The sequence below is a fragment of the Excalfactoria chinensis genome, chromosome 4 (assembly GCF_039878825.1).
Source record: "Excalfactoria chinensis isolate bCotChi1 chromosome 4, bCotChi1.hap2, whole genome shotgun sequence".
NCBI classification, from domain to species: Eukaryota; Metazoa; Chordata; class Aves; order Galliformes; family Phasianidae; genus Excalfactoria; species Excalfactoria chinensis.
In genome coordinates this window covers 57,443,055-57,461,953 of record NC_092828.1, presented here as the reverse complement: position 1 = coordinate 57,461,953, position 18,899 = coordinate 57,443,055, and the positions used below count along the sequence as shown (strand labels likewise).

The 18,899-nt window shown below is 38.5% G+C and overlaps 1 protein-coding gene across 3 annotated transcripts in view; it reads left to right on the top strand.

Annotated features, from left to right (window-relative positions):
* SMAD1 (SMAD family member 1) overlaps positions 1–4,860 on the top strand; it is a 47,402-nt gene extending 42,542 nt beyond the window's left edge. For all 3 annotated transcript variants that reach the window (XM_072336139.1, XM_072336138.1, XM_072336137.1), the window contains exons 6-7: positions 1,403–1,659; positions 3,364–4,860. In XM_072336139.1, coding sequence (XP_072192240.1) covers positions 1,403–1,659; positions 3,364–3,507 — 401 coding nt within the window. In that variant the 3' untranslated portion in view covers positions 3,508–4,860. The remainder of the gene's footprint in view (positions 1–1,402; positions 1,660–3,363) is intronic.
* The last annotated feature ends 14,039 nt before the right edge of the window (positions 4,861–18,899 follow it).

Sequence of the window (18,899 nt, the reverse complement as noted above, 5' to 3'; positions counted from 1 at the left end):
ACACCTTTCTTAGGAGTTTATGTTATTAGTAAACTAAATTTTCCGAGACAGTGGGGCTGAGCATGCCCAAGCAGTGAGCATGTGATAAATGCCAATTGATTATTTTCCCCCTTCTTTGAGGATAAAAGAATTGAAACTGAAGGGAACTATTCAGTCATCAAATTTTAGCCCTTAGTCTGGAAAACCTTTCTCTACATGAGGATGTGTGCAGCTCTCAGCAGTACGCCACACCTGTGCTATGCCACTCAAGTCATAACACTTCTTCCTTCTTTTCCTCCCCATCCATCTTACCAAGTATGAGGATATTTATTTAACACCTCATTCATTTTCCCTTTAAAAGTAACCCAGCTGCAAGCAGAGTTCTGCTGAAGCACTTAACTGTGTATATACGAAAGTAGAACGGAAAAGACAAGGAAGCTGTTGAACAAGTAAATGTATACAGTCAATGATGACGTAGAACTGTTGGTCTTTGAGAAGCAGTAAATCCCGTACTTGAAGGGAGCCATAAATAGTTTTGATGATCAGATGGTGTTATGTGTTCTCATACACGTACACACATTTCACGTGACAGAGCACAGTTGAGGCTTTCTGACTTCAGTATTTAAATTGTGTGTCTGCTTCTTTGACTTGTTGCATTGTGGAAGGTGAAAAGTATAAGCGGCAAATAATCTATTTCTAAACACTAAAGTAAAATTTTCTTGCTTTCTCAACGCTTTCTGAATCGAATGATCCTGACAGCACATCTCCAGAGGTTCCCTATGTGGGGGGGTGGGGGTATGTTTTTGAGGCTTGCTGCCATCAGTGGTGGGTGAGAGAATGAGGAATAGGTGGGGTGAGGACTGTCAAGTTGGTAGGTATGTGCCCTCATTTCAGAGATGCATCTACACGTTGTTTTTTTTTTTTGTAGTTTTCTGGAGCAAGAGCATTCAAATGTGTTGAAAACAACTTCATTGAACTTACCAAAACAGCAGTCAGGACTTACACAGATTATCAAGCTTAGGGCCATCTTAGTATTTTTACAGTCTATATAATAGGGATTCTACTCTTTCCTCATACATTCCCAATTACTGTTTTGTGTAAATACAGTGAAAGAAAATTAAGGTGAACAATCCATCTAATACACAGCATCAAAACTACTGCAGTACTTACTGGTTTGTTGTTGTTGAATATACAGCATGTTAAAATGCAGTAATTACTGATTTTCTCCTTACCTAGGCATGCATACGTGCATAACCATCCTTTAAATCTACTGGTGAAATAGAAAAATAAAAATAGAGTTTTAAGACAGACAGAAGATGGTCTGATGCACTATTAATGTTCATCTCTTAGAGAAGAAACATATGAAAAACAGATGCTCAGTGTGAATTAATCTAACCTCCTCATGTCAACATTCTTTTCCCAGGTGTTCATCTCTATTATGTTGGTGGAGAAGTGTATGCTGAGTGCCTCAGTGACAGCAGTATTTTTGTACAAAGTCGTAACTGTAACTACCACCATGGTTTCCATCCAACCACAGTGTGCAAAATTCCCAGTGGCTGCAGTTTGAAGATTTTCAATAATCAGGAGTTCGCTCAACTTTTAGCACAGTCTGTGAACCATGGCTTTGAGACAGTCTATGAGCTTACTAAGATGTGCACTCTGCGCATGAGTTTTGTAAAGGTATGTGAACATTTGCTCGGGGCTATTCTGAAATGTTGATTGCCTCCCTCCATTGACCTGTTAATAACTGTTAAATTTAAATATTTATGGATACTGCTCTTTAAGTGTAAGATGTACCTTAACAATATGATGTTATCCATAGACCTGTGTCTGATGATACGGACTGTGAAAACTGAGGCGACTTGTAAAAGGTGTTTCTTTAGCTGTCTCTCTAGTTACTTTCTGAAGCATTCCTGTCACATCTGTTAACTACTCTAATTTCATTAAATTGCTTCTCTTAGATAGAGTTATTCAATTAAATACTTGTATTTATATTATTATTGTATTATTGTTCATATATATTTCTATAATTGTTTGCATAATTAGTCTGGAATTATGGTGGTACTTAATTTTGTGGGATATGGCATGATACAGTACAAGTAAGCTTGGCCTAAAAGTTTAAAAGCCACAAATGAATTACGTAGCATCAGATTTGCCCTTTTAAACGATGCTGCAATGTTTTTGTGCCATCTCCTGTTCTCAAAGATTTCCAGCTGAACTTTATGCTCTTGTTCTTGGCTGGCATTTTTGATACGAGATGCCACGGCTTGTAAGTCATTGTAGCTGTTGCGGGAGTTTGTCTTGAACAGCAGCTCCCAAATTAGGTGTGACAGTAATTATTTCAGTGAACACGTACCTTTCTATTCTATGTAAGAATAGGATCAAGAATCTATGTAAGAAAGGTCAGGATTTTTTATGTGGATATGAATGTTGACGTAAGTTCTGATGTAAAAAGGCTAGTCATGTCTTTGAAGCTAGTCAAATGAAGATGATATTATGCTGAAATGTCCTCTTGGATGGGAAGAGGATAGAACCTTTCAGATGTGTTAGGATAGGGGACCCTGAAATAGAGTGGATTGTTGATGTAAGATGTAGTCCTATAGTTGTACTGCAGTGTTGTATGCGCATAACCTCCTGCATATGCAGTGTTGTGTTTATAGCTGCTGCCACCTATTGGGAGTTGAGCAATTCCTTCATTAGGGGTTTAATATAGACAGACACAAAACAGTTCACTTGAATGCTGTTTAATTATTATCAAAGATTTTTGTAGACAAGTGTTACAGAATTGGGTGTAAGCTTGCCTTAACTTGGGAAATAGACTGCGGGGGAATGATCACGCTTGCTTTCTTTTAAGAGGTATTTCCTGATTATGTTGCTGTTTGTATTCTTCCAATCCTGCAAAAGATGCTTTGGTTCTTGTCAGACAAATACCTCAGCCCCAGTTCCGCAGTGTCATCCTGTGACCTCGATTTTTAATTCATTGATCTATTTATTAAGTTTTTCTTGTTTTTGATCTTGATACATTAGACTTGATTACCCTTCTCGTTAGAGGGTTTATTGGACATGATATAACTGGCAGTGAAGTGTGGGGAAGTCTTGCATTGCCAGAAGTCATGTCTTTTGAGAACTTAGCATTCAATTCCAAGAGATCTCAAAATGACAATTTCTGCAAATTTTGTGTTTTGTTTTTGTTTGTTTGTTTTTTTTCAAACTTGGGGTTTGTTTGTTGACATGTGATAGTAATCAGATGCTGTTCTGCTGGAAATCACTTATGAAAGCTAGATTACTTCAGTAAGAAAGAAATGAATTCAAGTGTGCTTCTCATATATTTGCAATTCTAAATAAGGTGATTTTCTTTTTCCCTGCTTATGATTCTGTTTCCAGGGCTGGGGAGCTGAATATCACCGACAAGATGTAACGAGTACTCCATGCTGGATAGAGATACACCTTCACGGTCCCCTTCAGTGGCTGGATAAAGTACTTACTCAGATGGGCTCTCCTCATAATCCTATTTCTTCAGTGTCTTAAGGTCCCAGGCTCCTGCATTTTGGAAACAACTTGCCTTGCATGTACTTGAAGGACGTATGAGTCAGACACACACTTTTTTTCATTTTTTCCCCCCCTGAACTGACAACAGCTGAGTAAGAGCCATGAAAATAATTTACTTCTGTGACCAACTGTTGGATTTGGGGAAGAAGACAATACAACAAAACACAATGAAAACAGAAAAGCAAAAAACAACCCCTTTGACATAATACTGTTGGTATCAAGTATTTTAGTTTACACAGTAACATTCTATTGCAAAGTTGATTTACAGGCCTTATCATAAAGGAGGCTACTGAGCCAGAATAACAAGCTGTTGGACTGAGTCCACAAAGGAGTTTCCTATAGTTGGCACTCTGAGATTCTCTTCCTTCTTGACATCCAGCACTCACTGCTTTTTTTCCCCACGTTGTCCTCTTGGGCTAAGAGTTGGTGAAGCCTGCTTTTAGCAGGCGCTTTCTGCAGTATGTTTTAAAATCATTTGTTTAAGCTGATGGTTATTCTTCTCTTTATAAGTCAAACAAACAAAAAAACAACCAAACCAAACATCTAACATATAGTTTTAATACCGATAACTTGTCATAATCTTGGAAACTGTGTCCTGACCGTACTGCTGTAAGAATGTTAGGTATGTTTTTTGGTAAATGTATGTATGGTGTATTTGAAAGTTTAGAAATCCTTTAGATGTAGACCCATAAAGGAATTAGGAGTATTTGAATGGGGGGAAGAGGGAGTGGGAAGAGAAGGTGACAACTGAAATGTAGAATATATTGTAAACATAGGTTGTTAGTTTAAACTGAGGTCTGAGTTTTGCTGTGCATTTCATTTTTATAGTGGCTTCACCTTGATAATTCTGACTTATTTTTTGCCTCTTCCTTTTTCTCCCAGAGCAATTGCGCAGCTGGTTAATTCTTTTTACCTCTGAAGAGGACAAAATGATTAATTCCTGCAGTTTGAAGGCTGCAGCTCTATGTATTTCAAGACAAAGTTGTACAGTGTGCTCTTTTAACTATTGAGCAGTTTTATACAGTGTATGTAACAGAAATAGGCTTTTAATTTTGTAAGAGAATCTTGTTTTGCCAAATCTAGAAACTGTTAATTGTTTGGAGGGCTTCAGAATCCTCATGTGGGTCTGTTTCAAACTTTTAAAAATATATATATTTTTAATTTTTTTTAATTTTATTTTTTCTTTTTTTTAATGCTTGGTTTATTGTCTTCTCTTTGATCTTTTATATTCACGTAAGCTGTAGTACTTTAAGTACCTTTATTCCAAACTTAGCGGCTCCTCTTTACTGGAAGTTTTGAATAAAACCTGTTGTTACTGCTTACATTTGATTAAAACTTTGTCTTGTCCACTTCTTAGTAGATTTTGACAAACCAGATAAAGATGTGATCTTGGAGGAGGAACAGCTAGAAGTGAAGAGACACTGACATTTATGGCTAGTACAGGTTAGTAACCTTGCGAAAGTTAGCATGGGAGATAAATAAGCTCTCTAGATGGAAAGACTTCTTAATTATGTGATATATTAATATGGATGCAGTAACACAGAAATTCCAGTACATAAAATTTCTGTGTTTTCAACATACAATATCTGAATGAGCAGAGAGTTTCCCTGCCTTTTACAGAAATATCTAGCAAACTGTAGACTGTGTGGGGGTGACTGAGTCAGTACTGTTACACATTGACTGAGTTCTGAGAAACTCAGTGAGAAATGCTTGTAATGTAAGAACTCAAGTGAGATATGAATTCAGTTCTGACCTTTTTCTCTTGTTTTAAAGTAAGTAAGCCTGATTCCCTTCCATGAAGCGTTTAGAGGTCTCCATTAAAATAAATACTTCCCTCCTTTACAGTATATATATATATTTTTAATTATGAGGAGGTTGTTTGAATGCCTGTGTTCCATGGAGAAAGTGTTTGGACACAGCTTTTGTGTATCAGCCTTCACAATCTCTTGTCTGTTTGCCTTGTGGAGAGTATTGCTGCCTCCCAGCTGTTTTGCTGGAGACCTGCTGGAGGTGAAGGCCATAGTGGCAGTGTGGTTTTGTCTTTGCAACTTTAATAACATTTTGTTTAAAATTCAGATTAACGTGACTTATAAAGTGCTAATCAAGGCACAAGTCTTAAACTTTTAAGTTAAACGTGATCATAAAAAGGAAATAATATTGTTTGCTGTTGGCTCACTCTGCTTTTTCTTTTTTTTTATCCTTTCTTCAGTCCCTTCTATATTCACTTTCAGCTGTTCCCAACCAGGTTTCCTTCTTGGAATACAAATATTGGGCAATTTCTTTTTTTCTTTTTAAGTGCTACAACCACCCACCAGTCACGCAGGTCTTAAGTAATACAAGTGTTTCTGCCTCCCCATATTTGGATGATCCCGTGAGAACTATAATAAACTTTGAAATAGCTTTGAAATAAAGACAGTTCTGTTGCAAATGTTTTTGAGTGTTACTGTCTCTTAAGTTTTGGGCAGCCAGGTGAGGGACAGGAACAATCGAACCAGCTCAGATCAGTTGGACCTTTCTCATTCCCAAGAGATACCAGCAGACTTGGGTTTTTGCCATACGTGTGTTTTCTTGTGCTTTTTGAGGAAACAGTGGAGATAGTGGAAGAAGATTTATTTTTAAAAACATGCTAAGCAAAGTTTGGCAGTATCCCTGATGTCTTTTGTCTTTTTATAAAGTCATACTTGCCCCGTCCCTGGAGGTGTTCAAGGCCAGGATGGATGGGGCCCTGGGCAACCTGATCTAGTAAACGTGGAAGTTTGGTGGCTCTGCCAGGCAGGGGGGTTGGAGCTTCAAGATCCTTGAGGTCCCTTCCAACCCGGGTCATTCTGTTATACTGAGCTTTCTGGTTTAATGCAATCAGAAAACATGGATTTATATTTCAAGAACATCTCTGAGTATATTACCGTAATCCCTCTCTTTTTCCTAACTGGGGGTTGAAATCAGCTACTATTTGTAGAGAAACTTCTGTGGGTCTCAGTCTTTTGAAATTCTGTTTAGAATTTTTCTATTCTTTTGGTGTAGTTGAATCACAATGTACATATTATTTTCTTTAAATATTATCCAGCTTTGTGGTAAGGAGACATTAAGTGCAGAGGAAAAGTACACCTTCATGTGATGACTCAGAAGATCCCAGCTGGACTTTGTTATATAAGTTGATGAGTAGCACCTGAGACTAATTACCAGAAAAACAGGAGATAGAACAGCAGCAACCTTAGAAGTAACTGCTAGTCTGTGGCTTTTATGAAGATTTTTTGGAGCAGCTTGGAGAAGTTTTCTTACTGATTTGCTCTATTCTGGATAGCTGGAATTAGAAAGTCAGCAAAGATGCAGGACAGAAGGAAAGCTTTTTTATGCTGGCCTCTCACAGAACAGGAAGATGAAAGCTCCCTGGGCTCTCCTCAGGGAGAACCTGAACCGTCCACTCTCTAACCAGGTGAGTTAAATGTGGAAGAGATTACTTCAAGGTGAGTTGCTGAAAGGGACCCTCTTAGGAGAAGATGAGACAAATACTTCTTTGGAGTTGCCATGTTCTGGCATTTCAGTGTTAGACAGAAAACAATTCTTCCAAGGTGAGGATGGCTCTTTAACCATATAAGAGCCTTTGGTGAATTTTTAAAAGATTTGATGGAAGCTAAGAGAGGTAGTTGTTATTACTTGTATGAGAGGATGGAGAAAAATAATTCACATATTAACATATCTTGCATCAAAGAATCATGGACCTGTTCTTTTAATCTCGTATAGATGGTATTGCCATCTAGTTTTGTACTGGAAATGCTAAGTCATGGTCTGAAGCACTGATTGAGCACCTGGGGGGAAGGCAGGGCCAACCCAGGGAGCTCATCTGCATGCAGTGTACTTGAGTGACCAGAAGGGATGGAGCCAGGATCCAACCCTTCCCAGACCTCATGTAAGGACTGCCAGTGAAGGTAAGACTGTCTCTTGCTGGAGATTCCTGCCTACCAGAGGCCTTTCAAAGGTGAGCAGCTTCTTTTTTTTTTTTTTTTTTTTCCTTTGTTTCTGTATCCACAGTTGCTGCATTTGGGCTTGTGCTCATTTGCTGCAGCCTAGGTTTGTGCTACTTTGCTATTACTGCTATACTTTCCATCGCTTTATAGCATTACAGCATTACAAGTTTAAGTAAAACCATTCTCTTGCTAAATAACATATTTTATTACTACAGATGTTTTCACAACTGCAGTTTTTCCTAGTCTCCTGTGTGAATATAATCATTTTGAGACAATAAATCATTGTAGAGATGTCTGAAAATGTTGTGGCCCTTTCTTGATGCGCTTCTCTCCTTGAGTTTTTTTTTTCTCCATTATCTTGCTACACTTTAAGCCTTTAATCAGCATGTTGGAAACTAGCTGTGTTTTAATGATCTGTTTTATTAATTGCTCCTGGTTCATTCTGTTCAGCACGTTGTAGCCTCTTATTCTGCTCTTGAGATTCATAACTGACCTGGCAATCACCTTTTCTGGATTTGTGCCTAAAGATACAACATAGCTCTACCATCACCAGTCATGGTAGAGCAGTATGTTCTTTCCATGCATCATCTCACAGTTCATTTTATTCAAATATATTTGTAATTCTGTGACTTAAGCAGTTAAACTAAGACACCTCCTTGTTACGTTGTCCTTTTTTGATAAACTGCCTTTTCATTATTCTTTAAGCCCTTCTTCCCAACTCCTATATAATTTGTGACTTGACTTATTTTTCTTGACAAATTGTTGTGAATAGCTTTTTGTCAGATTCTTTTTATTCATACCTGCTGGATGATCTCTGTTTCAGCCCAACAAAAACTCCTGTAAAGTATGCTTGCCGGAGGCCTGTAAAGAACTATGGATTGCTGTAGGCACTAGAAGCTACCTGTAAAGATATGAATGCTTTAGAGGCTTTTTCAGCCCCCTCCATTTAAAATGATAAGTCTTTTTGGGGAGAGAAGGTGAGTGCTATTGGATGTCTGTTTTCCTTGGAATTACTGTTTTCAAGACTTCACAGTTATACCATTCACTTGGCTTCTTTTATGGTTCTGTGTCACAAGGTTTGCAATGGATTGAAATTGTTGGCCAGGTTTTGCGTTCAGTGTTCTCTGACTGTTGCCATCAGCTTCACAAGATAAGCACTGTGCTTGTTCTCACCATCTCTCTCCAAATGGGCTCCAGAATAAACAAGTTGTGTAGTTTGCAGAATGAAGCTGCTGTATTGCCTGCCAGCCTGGGTGACTGCTCCGTGGATGGGAGAGAGAGACCTCTGGGACAAACAAAACTGTGCCTCTGACTCACTCAGACAGTAGATGTGGGCAAACTGACTGGAGTGGCTCTGTTGCCGGAGTCTGCAGGGCTCTTGAGATGCTATGCCTGTTATTGAGATGCCACAGGCCCATACTGGTGTGCTGTGTCAGAGTGCCACCAATGTGTTTCTCTGTGTTCATATGCTGTGAGCCTCTCAGGAAGAGAGCTCTGATTACCCTCTTTTGTTCATTTGAGGTAGCTAAAAAAATGGCTCTTATTTATCCCAGCTCAGTTTGATTGGGGTGTATGACAGAGTGGTAATAAAGAGGCAGCTTTAGTGGAGAGACAGACTCCTGATTCATACAAGCCTATTGTAAATACAAGTGTAACTCCAGTGAGATTATAATGCTGGCATACAATTGATTTGCAGTATGGGTTCAAAGATGACCAATTCTACTGCTGTGAATGGAAAAGAAAGGTATAGTTTTTACTTGGGTCTGATTAAACACATTATAGTTACGAATAGTAAGTGGATCCTCATTGTATGTTTATTTGTCATATGCATGCAAAGTCATCAAAAGTCATGAAAGTGATATCACACCCAACTTTATAAACAGAAGCAGATTTCAGTCATCTCTCAGGAGTGTAGCAATTCTTATTCCATCAAGTGTAAAATGCTCATTTTTTTCTTTGGAGTTTGTTTGTGATTGGTTTGTTCATTCTGTCATGAAGGGATGAGTTTACAGCTCTGCATCCTCTCTTCATAATCCTGCCAGCTCCTTTGAGACTTCAAATCTGTGAAACATAGATGAGGCAGCTGTTAGGTAAATTTTGAAAGAGAAACTATAATCTTCATTCACGTGCTTCAAATTGTGGAGAGGTCTTAGGGTCTCTTTTAGCAGTGAAAAACCTGTCACATTCAACTCTGTTGCACTAAATATAAAGTGAGCTATGATTGTATTTAAGTGGGCACCTAGCAAGCAGGCTTTCCTCACTCAAGGAATTCATTTTAAGTGGGCGTGCTACTTGTTTAGGCTTGGTGGAAAACACAGCTGGCCTTTTTAAAGATATTCTAATTTTTATATCAGGACAGCTTTCTTTATGCAATATCCCTCTAATGCATTGTTGCATTCCTATGCGTGAAGAAATATTGTCCTTCAGTGTCACTTTCCCTACCCTTATATAATATCTTTGGAATTAGGTTGTTTTTTTTTTTCATTTCTTCAGTTTACTGAGCCTAACTTGTTATAAGAAGGAGAATGAGTCTTGGTGTGTGCAATGCTGCAATAAATCGGTTTTCCCAGAGCGCTTGGATCTTGGCAGGAGGGAGAGTGTTCTATCTCACCTCTCAGCCTTTCACTTCTGCCTTTTCTTGATCATTCTGGGATTGGTAATCCTGAGCGTTTTCAAATTCATGTGGAGTCTGAAAGATGGCTGCTATCCCATCAGATATTATTTCAAACTTGTGGACCAGCCTTCCAAAGTCAAAATCACTGTAAAACTGGCAACAGCACTATTAAAAAAATGGGTCCAAGCATAGCTTCATTTTGAGCATAACTCAAGCAATGGTTTTGACTACAAACAAACCTCTGAAATGCAGCTTTGTGCCTGTTCTGCTGGGTTTTGTCCATGCCATTTTCTGAAGCAATACAGAAGGAAGCTACCTCAGTCTGGTGCCTTTAAAAATTAGGTTTTCAGGAGATGAATTTATACGTTGTGCCAAGAGAGGACTTTTATCAAAATTCTTTCACGGGGTGTGTTTTAATCTGTATATGTGGTTCCTTTGTACGCCTGCTGGTAATGGTTAATTTTGTGCCAACTCTGAATATATTCTTTGTGCTGTGGCCAGTCTGTTTTATGGCCCATTGTATTCCTCATGGCTTTTCAGCAATTGTGTAATTGCGGTAAATATTTCCATTATTTCCACGAGGAGAAAATTTGAACAGTTGTATAGCATTAGAGTTCAGTTTAAATTGGATGGCATTGCATTTATGGAAAGCATCTATTTGCATTTTTATAATCAAAATATTAAAAAACTAAACTTTCTAGAAATTGATCACTTTCAAAACGTTTCCTAGAAGAGCGCTTGGATGTTGATCTTGATGTTGGTAAAGTACATGTGGCATCATAAACAATTACCATGAGCTAGGAGCCTCCTGCTTGAGGAACCTGATTCTGCAGAGCAATCTTTTAGTGAGGGGCACATGTTTTATGACTTGTGGAATCCGTTAGTGTTAATACAAGCCCTAGAGTAATCTGTATCGTGAGCAATCAACAGCAGCAGAAAAGGTGTGTGTATTGTAGAAAGCGGAGGGTTCACTGAAGCTTGTGATGGTTTGGTTTTTTAATGGTCTGAGCTGCTAGGATTAGAGTTATACGAGGAGAATGATGTTTCTGATATTCCACCTGTGGTATATCTAATGTGTTCATATATCCTGCAGCTATGCTGGAGAGGATGTGGTGGTGGGAGTGAGTGATGAAGGACAGGCAGAGGGGGAGCAACTGGCCAAGGAGCTGGAGACAAATGTATTTGCAAACAATTTTTTTTTCTTCTGGTTGCTTGAGAAAGTGCAGGGAATGCTCCTTTCTGTGCCAGCAGCTGTGGGTGCGTGGCAGTTTTACGGCCATTCAGTTGGGTGGAATGGTCTCAAATGTGTTGATTGGACATGTAGTGTTGCAGCTGAACTTACAAAAGGAGTCTGCTGTATATGTGAGTGTTGAGTGGAACTCGGGACAGAGAAAGGATGTCCTGATCACCCTGTGTGTAGTACCACAGTATACATAGTTTATTTTGTGTTGTTTGAGTTGTCTGGCATGGTTTTTCTTCCAGTAGTTGGGTGGGTGAAAGCATATGCAGAGTGTGTGGCCATGCCTTTGTTCTCAGTAATTTGGTCATCTCTTTACTGAGTTTGCATGGGAAATTGCCGTGGCCTCATATCAGGATGTGCAAGGAGCCCAGTCAGAGTTTGTTACTTTTACAGTTGTGCATAGCCTGAAAAATGTGACATGTGTATCACATAAACAGGAAACAACGCTTGCAGGGGACTGAATGTAGCTGAAAACCTAATCTAAATAAGGCTGTTAGTCATCTCCATATGGTAACCTTTCAGTGCCACACAAGCTTGAAAAACATGGTCGATGAATGTGTGGATACCAGCTGTTGCCTTACACATTTAAATCTCTCTTTAAAATTGATCTGAGGCACAGATATTTTACAGACAGTGATTGTGAGTAGAAGTCTGCATGTGTAAAAGTGTTTACATGGGTATTGGTCTGGGCCTGTAGCACTAGAAATGAGATTGAGGTTTCTTTGGTCATCTAAGTTTCTTGTGACAATAAATAGCTTCAATAACAAAACAAAAAACACAGAAGAAACATACTTGAACTGTAATTGGCAGTGTGTCATTATTACTAAATACATAGTTGTTATAAATAAAATACAGCGTGTTTGATAGTGCTGACTAATAAGTAAGTAATTGCTGGCTTTGTTTCCTCAAATCCTCAGGAAGAATACCATGTAATACAGCAGTAGACTGATATCCCCCTTTTTGTCATATAAAATTTTGGCACTGTCAATTTCTGTGTTTTCATGTATATAATCTATGGGTATATTTTGTCCGTTTTGTTTTTCAAATGCCTGGGGAAGTTCCTGCCATATTCCTGCTCCTTCCTTCCAAAAGCTTTATCCTCTTGAGTTTTTATGAAGCTGCCCAGAACAGGAAAAGGGCAGGTTTATACAAGTAGAATACAAACGACAATATGGGACTGTGAGAAAATATTCAGTGTATACCTGGGAAAACATTTGTTTTATATATGCTAATAAAAGTATGCTGTGTACTGCTGGTGAGAAGTGTAGCTTCCAGACTGCAAGTCTGATGTGCTGAAGCTGGAATTGCTGGTTTACTACTGAAGTAAAAAAAATAGTGTGTCATGGTTTTGTGATTTTTGGTTACTAATATTCCACATCATAACATCATGTAGTGCACAGAACCAGGCCAAACCAGCCCATAAACCATTGACGTAGTAACATGGAAATTAAATTGTATACTACTTTTCTTATAGAAGGCAAGTCTTACAAGACCTAGGGAACATCGTCAAAGTAGGAATAGAAAACAGCGATTTACTTTGCTCATCCCAGATCTGTTGTGTGTGGCAGCTCACACTCTGAAGTCACTTTGATTTTGAGGATAACAGTCAAAGAGGTGGGTCTGTGGTGTTTGTAGGAGCTGACTGTGCTTATTGCTATCTTTTAGCAGCATCTGTTGTGAGCTGTGCATGTATTTTCCCTGAATGTCAAAATAACATGTATCTATAATTACTGTACTTGAAATATGGAGGTCAGTCCCATCTTTACAGTATACAGAGAATTTGCTAACAGGTGTAGCCATTGCATAGGTCCCGGTTTCATACAGTGCTGAAATTATTTTGCATTAGAGATGCGTATACTCTTTACCTATACCACTGCACCTCTCAGTGATAATGATGTGGTACAGTGATTTGGAAATACTGTTTTAAATAATGGAGCCAAGCTTGGGGTGCACGTCACTTCATTTGTTAGGTTTGTGTTGTCTCATCAAATGTGTTGAAGTGACAATCTCATTTTATTTTTTGTCTGGAAAGCTGAATGAAGAGAGTTTAAAGGAAATGAGAGATAATAGTCCTGATATTCATTTTTATCTATTTATTTATTTATCTTCTTTAAATAAGGTGCAGAGATGTGCTTCAGTCCTCTAAACTGATTCTACCTCTGAGGGTCCTGAAGGAGGAAAGGGGAAAGTCTGGATGGACTTACTGGCACATGTGGTTTCCTTCTGGCACAAGCTGACTCAGCAACAGAGGGGGTCTCACAGTGGAACAGATTCCAGTGATTGGTTTAAAATCTTGAGGGTTATGAGGGGAGGGAAGAATACTGAAAAACAAGAATAAGGGGGGGGAAAAAAAAAAAAAAGAAAAAAAGAAAAAAGCAGTGCTTTGGTGGTAGAGTCAACAGGGAACTCTGTGGCTTTGCTGCAGGTCACTTGCTTTACATCCAAGAAAATGTCTGCTCAGGCTTTGGCCTCCCAGCACACCTCAGCAGCCCTGCCTCTGGCTGCTTGCCTTTCTGAGAAGCCCTTTGAGAGCAAACTGTTTAAATTTGTCTTTCTGCAAATGACCTTGATTCCTTTTTAGTCTGCCTTTGGTGGTGCAGCAGATCATTCACTGTCATTTTGATAAAGCCTTATGCCTGTGAAGAAAGCTGTGCTCCTAAGCTTTTTTTTTTCTATTTCTTTTTTCCTTTTTTTTTTTTTTTTTTTTTTTTTTAGTAAGCATTTACTGTGCTTTAGTAAGTCTTGAAATATTTATTCAACGAACATTTGAGAACGACTCTTGAAAACAACAAAACCTTCAGTGATGGTATTAAAGTAAAGGAGGGAGGCAAAAATTCTTTTTCCCCTCGAATTTCATTGGAAAATGCATGTGCTTAATCTCCTTCGTAGAGCATCAAGAACAAGAAAATTATCAGTTTCCTTTTGCAGGTCGGACTTTAAAATGTGGTCTTTGCAGTGTAGAGCACATGAATTATGAAAGCATGTGGTTAGTTAGCTAACATTAGGTCTCTACTTGTAGCCTTCTTCCAGAAAGGCCAACCATAAATTTCTCAGAAATCACCTTCACTAAAATGCATGCTTCCTTGTTGTCTAAGCTTCTGTGAGACCAGTTCGCACTAAGTAATGCAGGAGTATTTGTGCATATTGTAGGAACAGCCAGTGAGGAAATTGACAGTTAGAGTTTATTATGTTTATAATATTACTGATATTACTTATGGAAAGTTTTATTCTAGAATAACTAAATATGGGAGTTTTTATTTTATGGTTGACAAACTTTGTTTATCACCTGCTTTAACACTGAATATTACAGTAACAAGAAATAGACTTAACTATTTAAACATATAAGTATCTTCATAGTCTACACTGTTAGTTTTATGTAGTGTCCTACAATAGCTCTGTCCTGCAGCTTATGTTAAAACTCAGTAGAAATAAACAAGAGCTTCTGTTTTTATGTATTACTGTAATTTATTTATAACAGTGATAAAGATCAGAAAAGAGTGAAGACCAGCTTTTCTTTTACTTACGTTGTCTATCAAAGCCCCTGAGGTACCAAGATCAATGTTTTCATACTTGGAAACAATAGCTTGCTTTTAATGGGTACAAATGTGATAGCCTGCACTACAAGAATAAACAACTACGTGAATATGGAGACTAGATAGGAAGGTGAATGATGCAGTTTTCTGTTTCATTCTTGACAGTAAAACAAAAACACGTTGAATAAATATTTATGGTACATGACAACTGCATACCTTTTATATGAAGTTTGAAACTTGTTCCCTGTACTACTAATCTGAGTAGGTCTTCTAACATAGAAATAGAACTACTGGTTAAAATTCTGCTTTGTAGTTTGTCTGTCTTTTGTAGGAAATAAGATGTCATCAGCATGTGTGTTTGTATATATGTGTATGTATACACACATATATACACATGCATATATATCTGTAGTATATTGTAGGGAGATCCCTAATTTACTACAGCAGTTACAGGAAGGGAAACAGCAAAATTCTGCTGAAAAGGCTGAAACTGACTGTCAAGTTTCCCCTACAGGGTTACAGCCCATTGCCACTGGTCTTACGTGAATAAGCCTCCAAGTTAAAACCAAGATGGAGCTGATGCTGGCACACGTCTCACTTCAGTATTTCACGTTCTGAATCCAACTGAATGATCCCACATAAATATTGAATGTGTTTGTTTCTGAGGTCATTAAAATACTGCTGTAGCCAAAGAGGATAGATTTATCATTGTGATAATGAGGTAATAATAAATTCTTTTGTGTTCAGAATGTATCCAAGCTGCGTGACTAAAATACGTAGCATTAGCTTCCCCTCCTGGCCAAAAGAGGAAAATGATTTTGAAGGCAAGATACGCATGAATTGTTTATCAATTTTAATATGCCAGAGATAGAAACGCTACTTTTTATATAGCAGAAATAGCACTTAATTGCCACTGAGGGGGAAGGACAGTGCTGGTGAGGCGTGGTTTATTGGAACCATAATGTAATAAAGGAATGAGATAGGGTGACTTTTGGAAAAGAGTTCTTTTCCAAATGAGGGTCTGACTTGGAAATTAGATCTAAAAAAACCAGCAAATTTTGCACAGAAAAGTTCCCAGTGTCCATGTTAGGTTCCTGTCAGCTGGTGCTAGAAACAAATATTTTCCTGTATTTTGTATTCTATGTGTTGATGTTTCCCATGCAGCTGAATCCGTTATGGATGTCACTTTTATTTTGGACTTCACCTCTTTTTTGCTTGCTTCTGTCTTAAAATTTTAAACGTTATTCCTTTATTTTCATTCTGTGGCACAATATTTTGTAGCATTAGCACAAGTTTTGTAAATGCAGATATACTGGCCTAAAGATATTCATTTGATGGCATAGAGGAGCAACACACAACGCAAGTAGATGGGAATTTTTTTTTAAAGCCACTTCTAAGTTAGATTGCCGGCCCTTTGCAATGTTGTGTTACCACTGTTTTGGATGGGTTGAGCTTATAATGTTGAATCTTATCCGAAGGTGAAAGATTCTTGCTATGGTTGCCTGGAAAACAGACATTTACAATGCAAAATTCAGTGATTTTAAGACTGGGGCTTTATGTTTGTGAGCATGTTGGAGGGTAAGCGTACAAGCACAACATGCATACACTTACATACAAGGAACCAAAACTACTTGCAAGATAAATGATAGCATCATGTTTAAGATGTTTACACGGACTGCAGGAAACAGGCTTCCCTATTTGTATTGGGAGTTCGGCCTAAACTGCACATATATAAATTTTCCTATATCTCAGTCTTGAATACCAATTATCAGATTTATTGTGGGTTTGGTCTTCCTCTTCATGTTGACTGTGTCATCCTGGAACTGAAAAAGCGTGTCTTGATATGTTTTGCTGCAATTGTTTTGTTCCTATGGCCACTTCTAGCTACTATCTCACTTCCACCAATTGTCCTTTTCACCTACTTGTGAATCATTCAGCACAGGGATGTTGAGACAGACTTCTGAGCACTGATGCTGTTGGAGATGCAAGGAAAAACATTTGAGTGTTTGAAAGTCTACCTCTTTTAATGTTGCTTACAGTAACAAACCGGGTTATGCGTGTGTATAGACAATAAACATACAGAGAGGTGTCAGATTGGTATCCACAGATCATAAAGCTAGAAGTATTATTGTGTTGGATAACTGGAAACAAACAGGAAATGCTCGTGGGGAAAACTCCAAGAGGAGTGATCTCCACAAAGGGATCCTTCCCTTGTGGCAGTCAGCCCTTAAATGGGGTCTAGGAGAGGTGGAGCCAGGCTTTACCCCTTCTGGTCACACAGGTCAATTGCCATCAGCTGTGTTCCCACAGCTGACACATTGCTTGCCTCAGGTGGTCAATCAGAGGTCCAAGCTGTGATCAACAGTTCCCATACAGCATTCGTCATTGGTAGTTTGGTTTGGTTTTGATAACATATGCTTTATTTTGAGAAGTAAGATTTTAACATTTTGCTTTTTAAGAACGTGCTAATTTCATACCAATCTAAGGAATTTTTTTGCATCCTGGGTTGGGGAAGAAGGCAGGTAGGATTTAGTCCCTTGTAAGCATCAGCCTTTGGTACCAACTTTGTCAAGTCTGGAAGAACTTAGAAATTGCCACCAATTAATGATTTCCGTGGGCACAAAGTAGCTGGGAATGAGGATGCTTTGTAAAAGTCAAGCATCAGATTTTACATTCCATACTGTATTTATGAACATGCTTGCTGTGATTTCACTGCTGTGCTGAAAATAATCAGGAGGCAATTAATGGCTTTCAGCTGTACAGTGATGCCCTGTGTGAGAAATATTTTGATATCATGAGTCACTGGAGGCTGTGGAGAAAAAGCGGGTTTTTTATTAATAGAAAAAATGGTCGTATTTTATGGGCAATATTTTACTGATAAGTGACTTTGCTTTCCTGCTTATTATTTTTAAGAATGGATCAGTCTTGGATAACATAATTTAGTTTGCATTACAAGCGTTAATCTATATGAATGGGTATAATTTTATTTTTGCCTGTATAGTTATTGAGAAAATGTAATTGTTTCTAGAAGATAAACATCTGTAGTCTTTGACATTTCATTTTGTGTCAGGCGGTTCATCGTGAACAGTTGAAAAACTTCTGTGTGATCAATAGGAAACTTTCCAGTAGAGGGCGATGTCATTTCTCACTGATGTGCAGTCATAGCTCAGTCAGTGCCAAAGTGACAATGTTGAAGTCGCTACCATAAAGTTCTGTGAAGAAATTTCAGCTCCCTTGCTTATAGAAATGCTTTACCAGTATAAACCATATTGATATAAGATGAAGTCTGTCTTCTCTTTCTTCAGATACTCTCTTGGTAGCTTTCAGGCCAAGTTCAGAGCAATTTTGTTTTTCTCCCCACATTCACCAGACAGCTTTAGCAGCTCTCACAACTTTACAGCTCCTCTCTAGCACAAGTACAGCGAATCTGCTCAACTGTTGGAGTTGTTTCCTGTTAGTAGGATTGTTGTAGCACTGGCTCAGAACTATGACTGTAATTTTTAAGTAACCAGCAGTACATGTGGGCCAAGAGAGCTGCATATGTTGAAGGTCAGAAAGCACAAAACAGTGACACTAACCAACATGTGTTGGAGTGGGTGTAGTAGAGACCAAAAAGATGCATGTCTGGACATGTACATTAAAAGGCCATAGGGGAAACATGAGAATGGGGTAGAAATCAAGGAGACTTGAGGAAGTACTTCATCTATTTTACGTGAAATCAGAGCAGGATAAGATCAGAGGCGCAAGAAAAGTGCACAGACATGTGCAATCCCTGTTCCAGTGTAGTGGGAGAACGGGTGAATATAAATTGCAGTGCAATACAGTCTGTCTGTGAAGTCTGACATGGGGGGACTGTTTACAATTGGAGCTGAGGAGATGGGGATGAAAAAGAGGTGACTTGAACACTGGTGAAGCTCAACCAGGAAATCCCAACTGTTCAAGTGTCTTGAAATGGTTCTTTCAGGAAGAGTACTCTAAAACACACGCATGGTTTTTCATGGTCATAGCAGGTTGGCAAT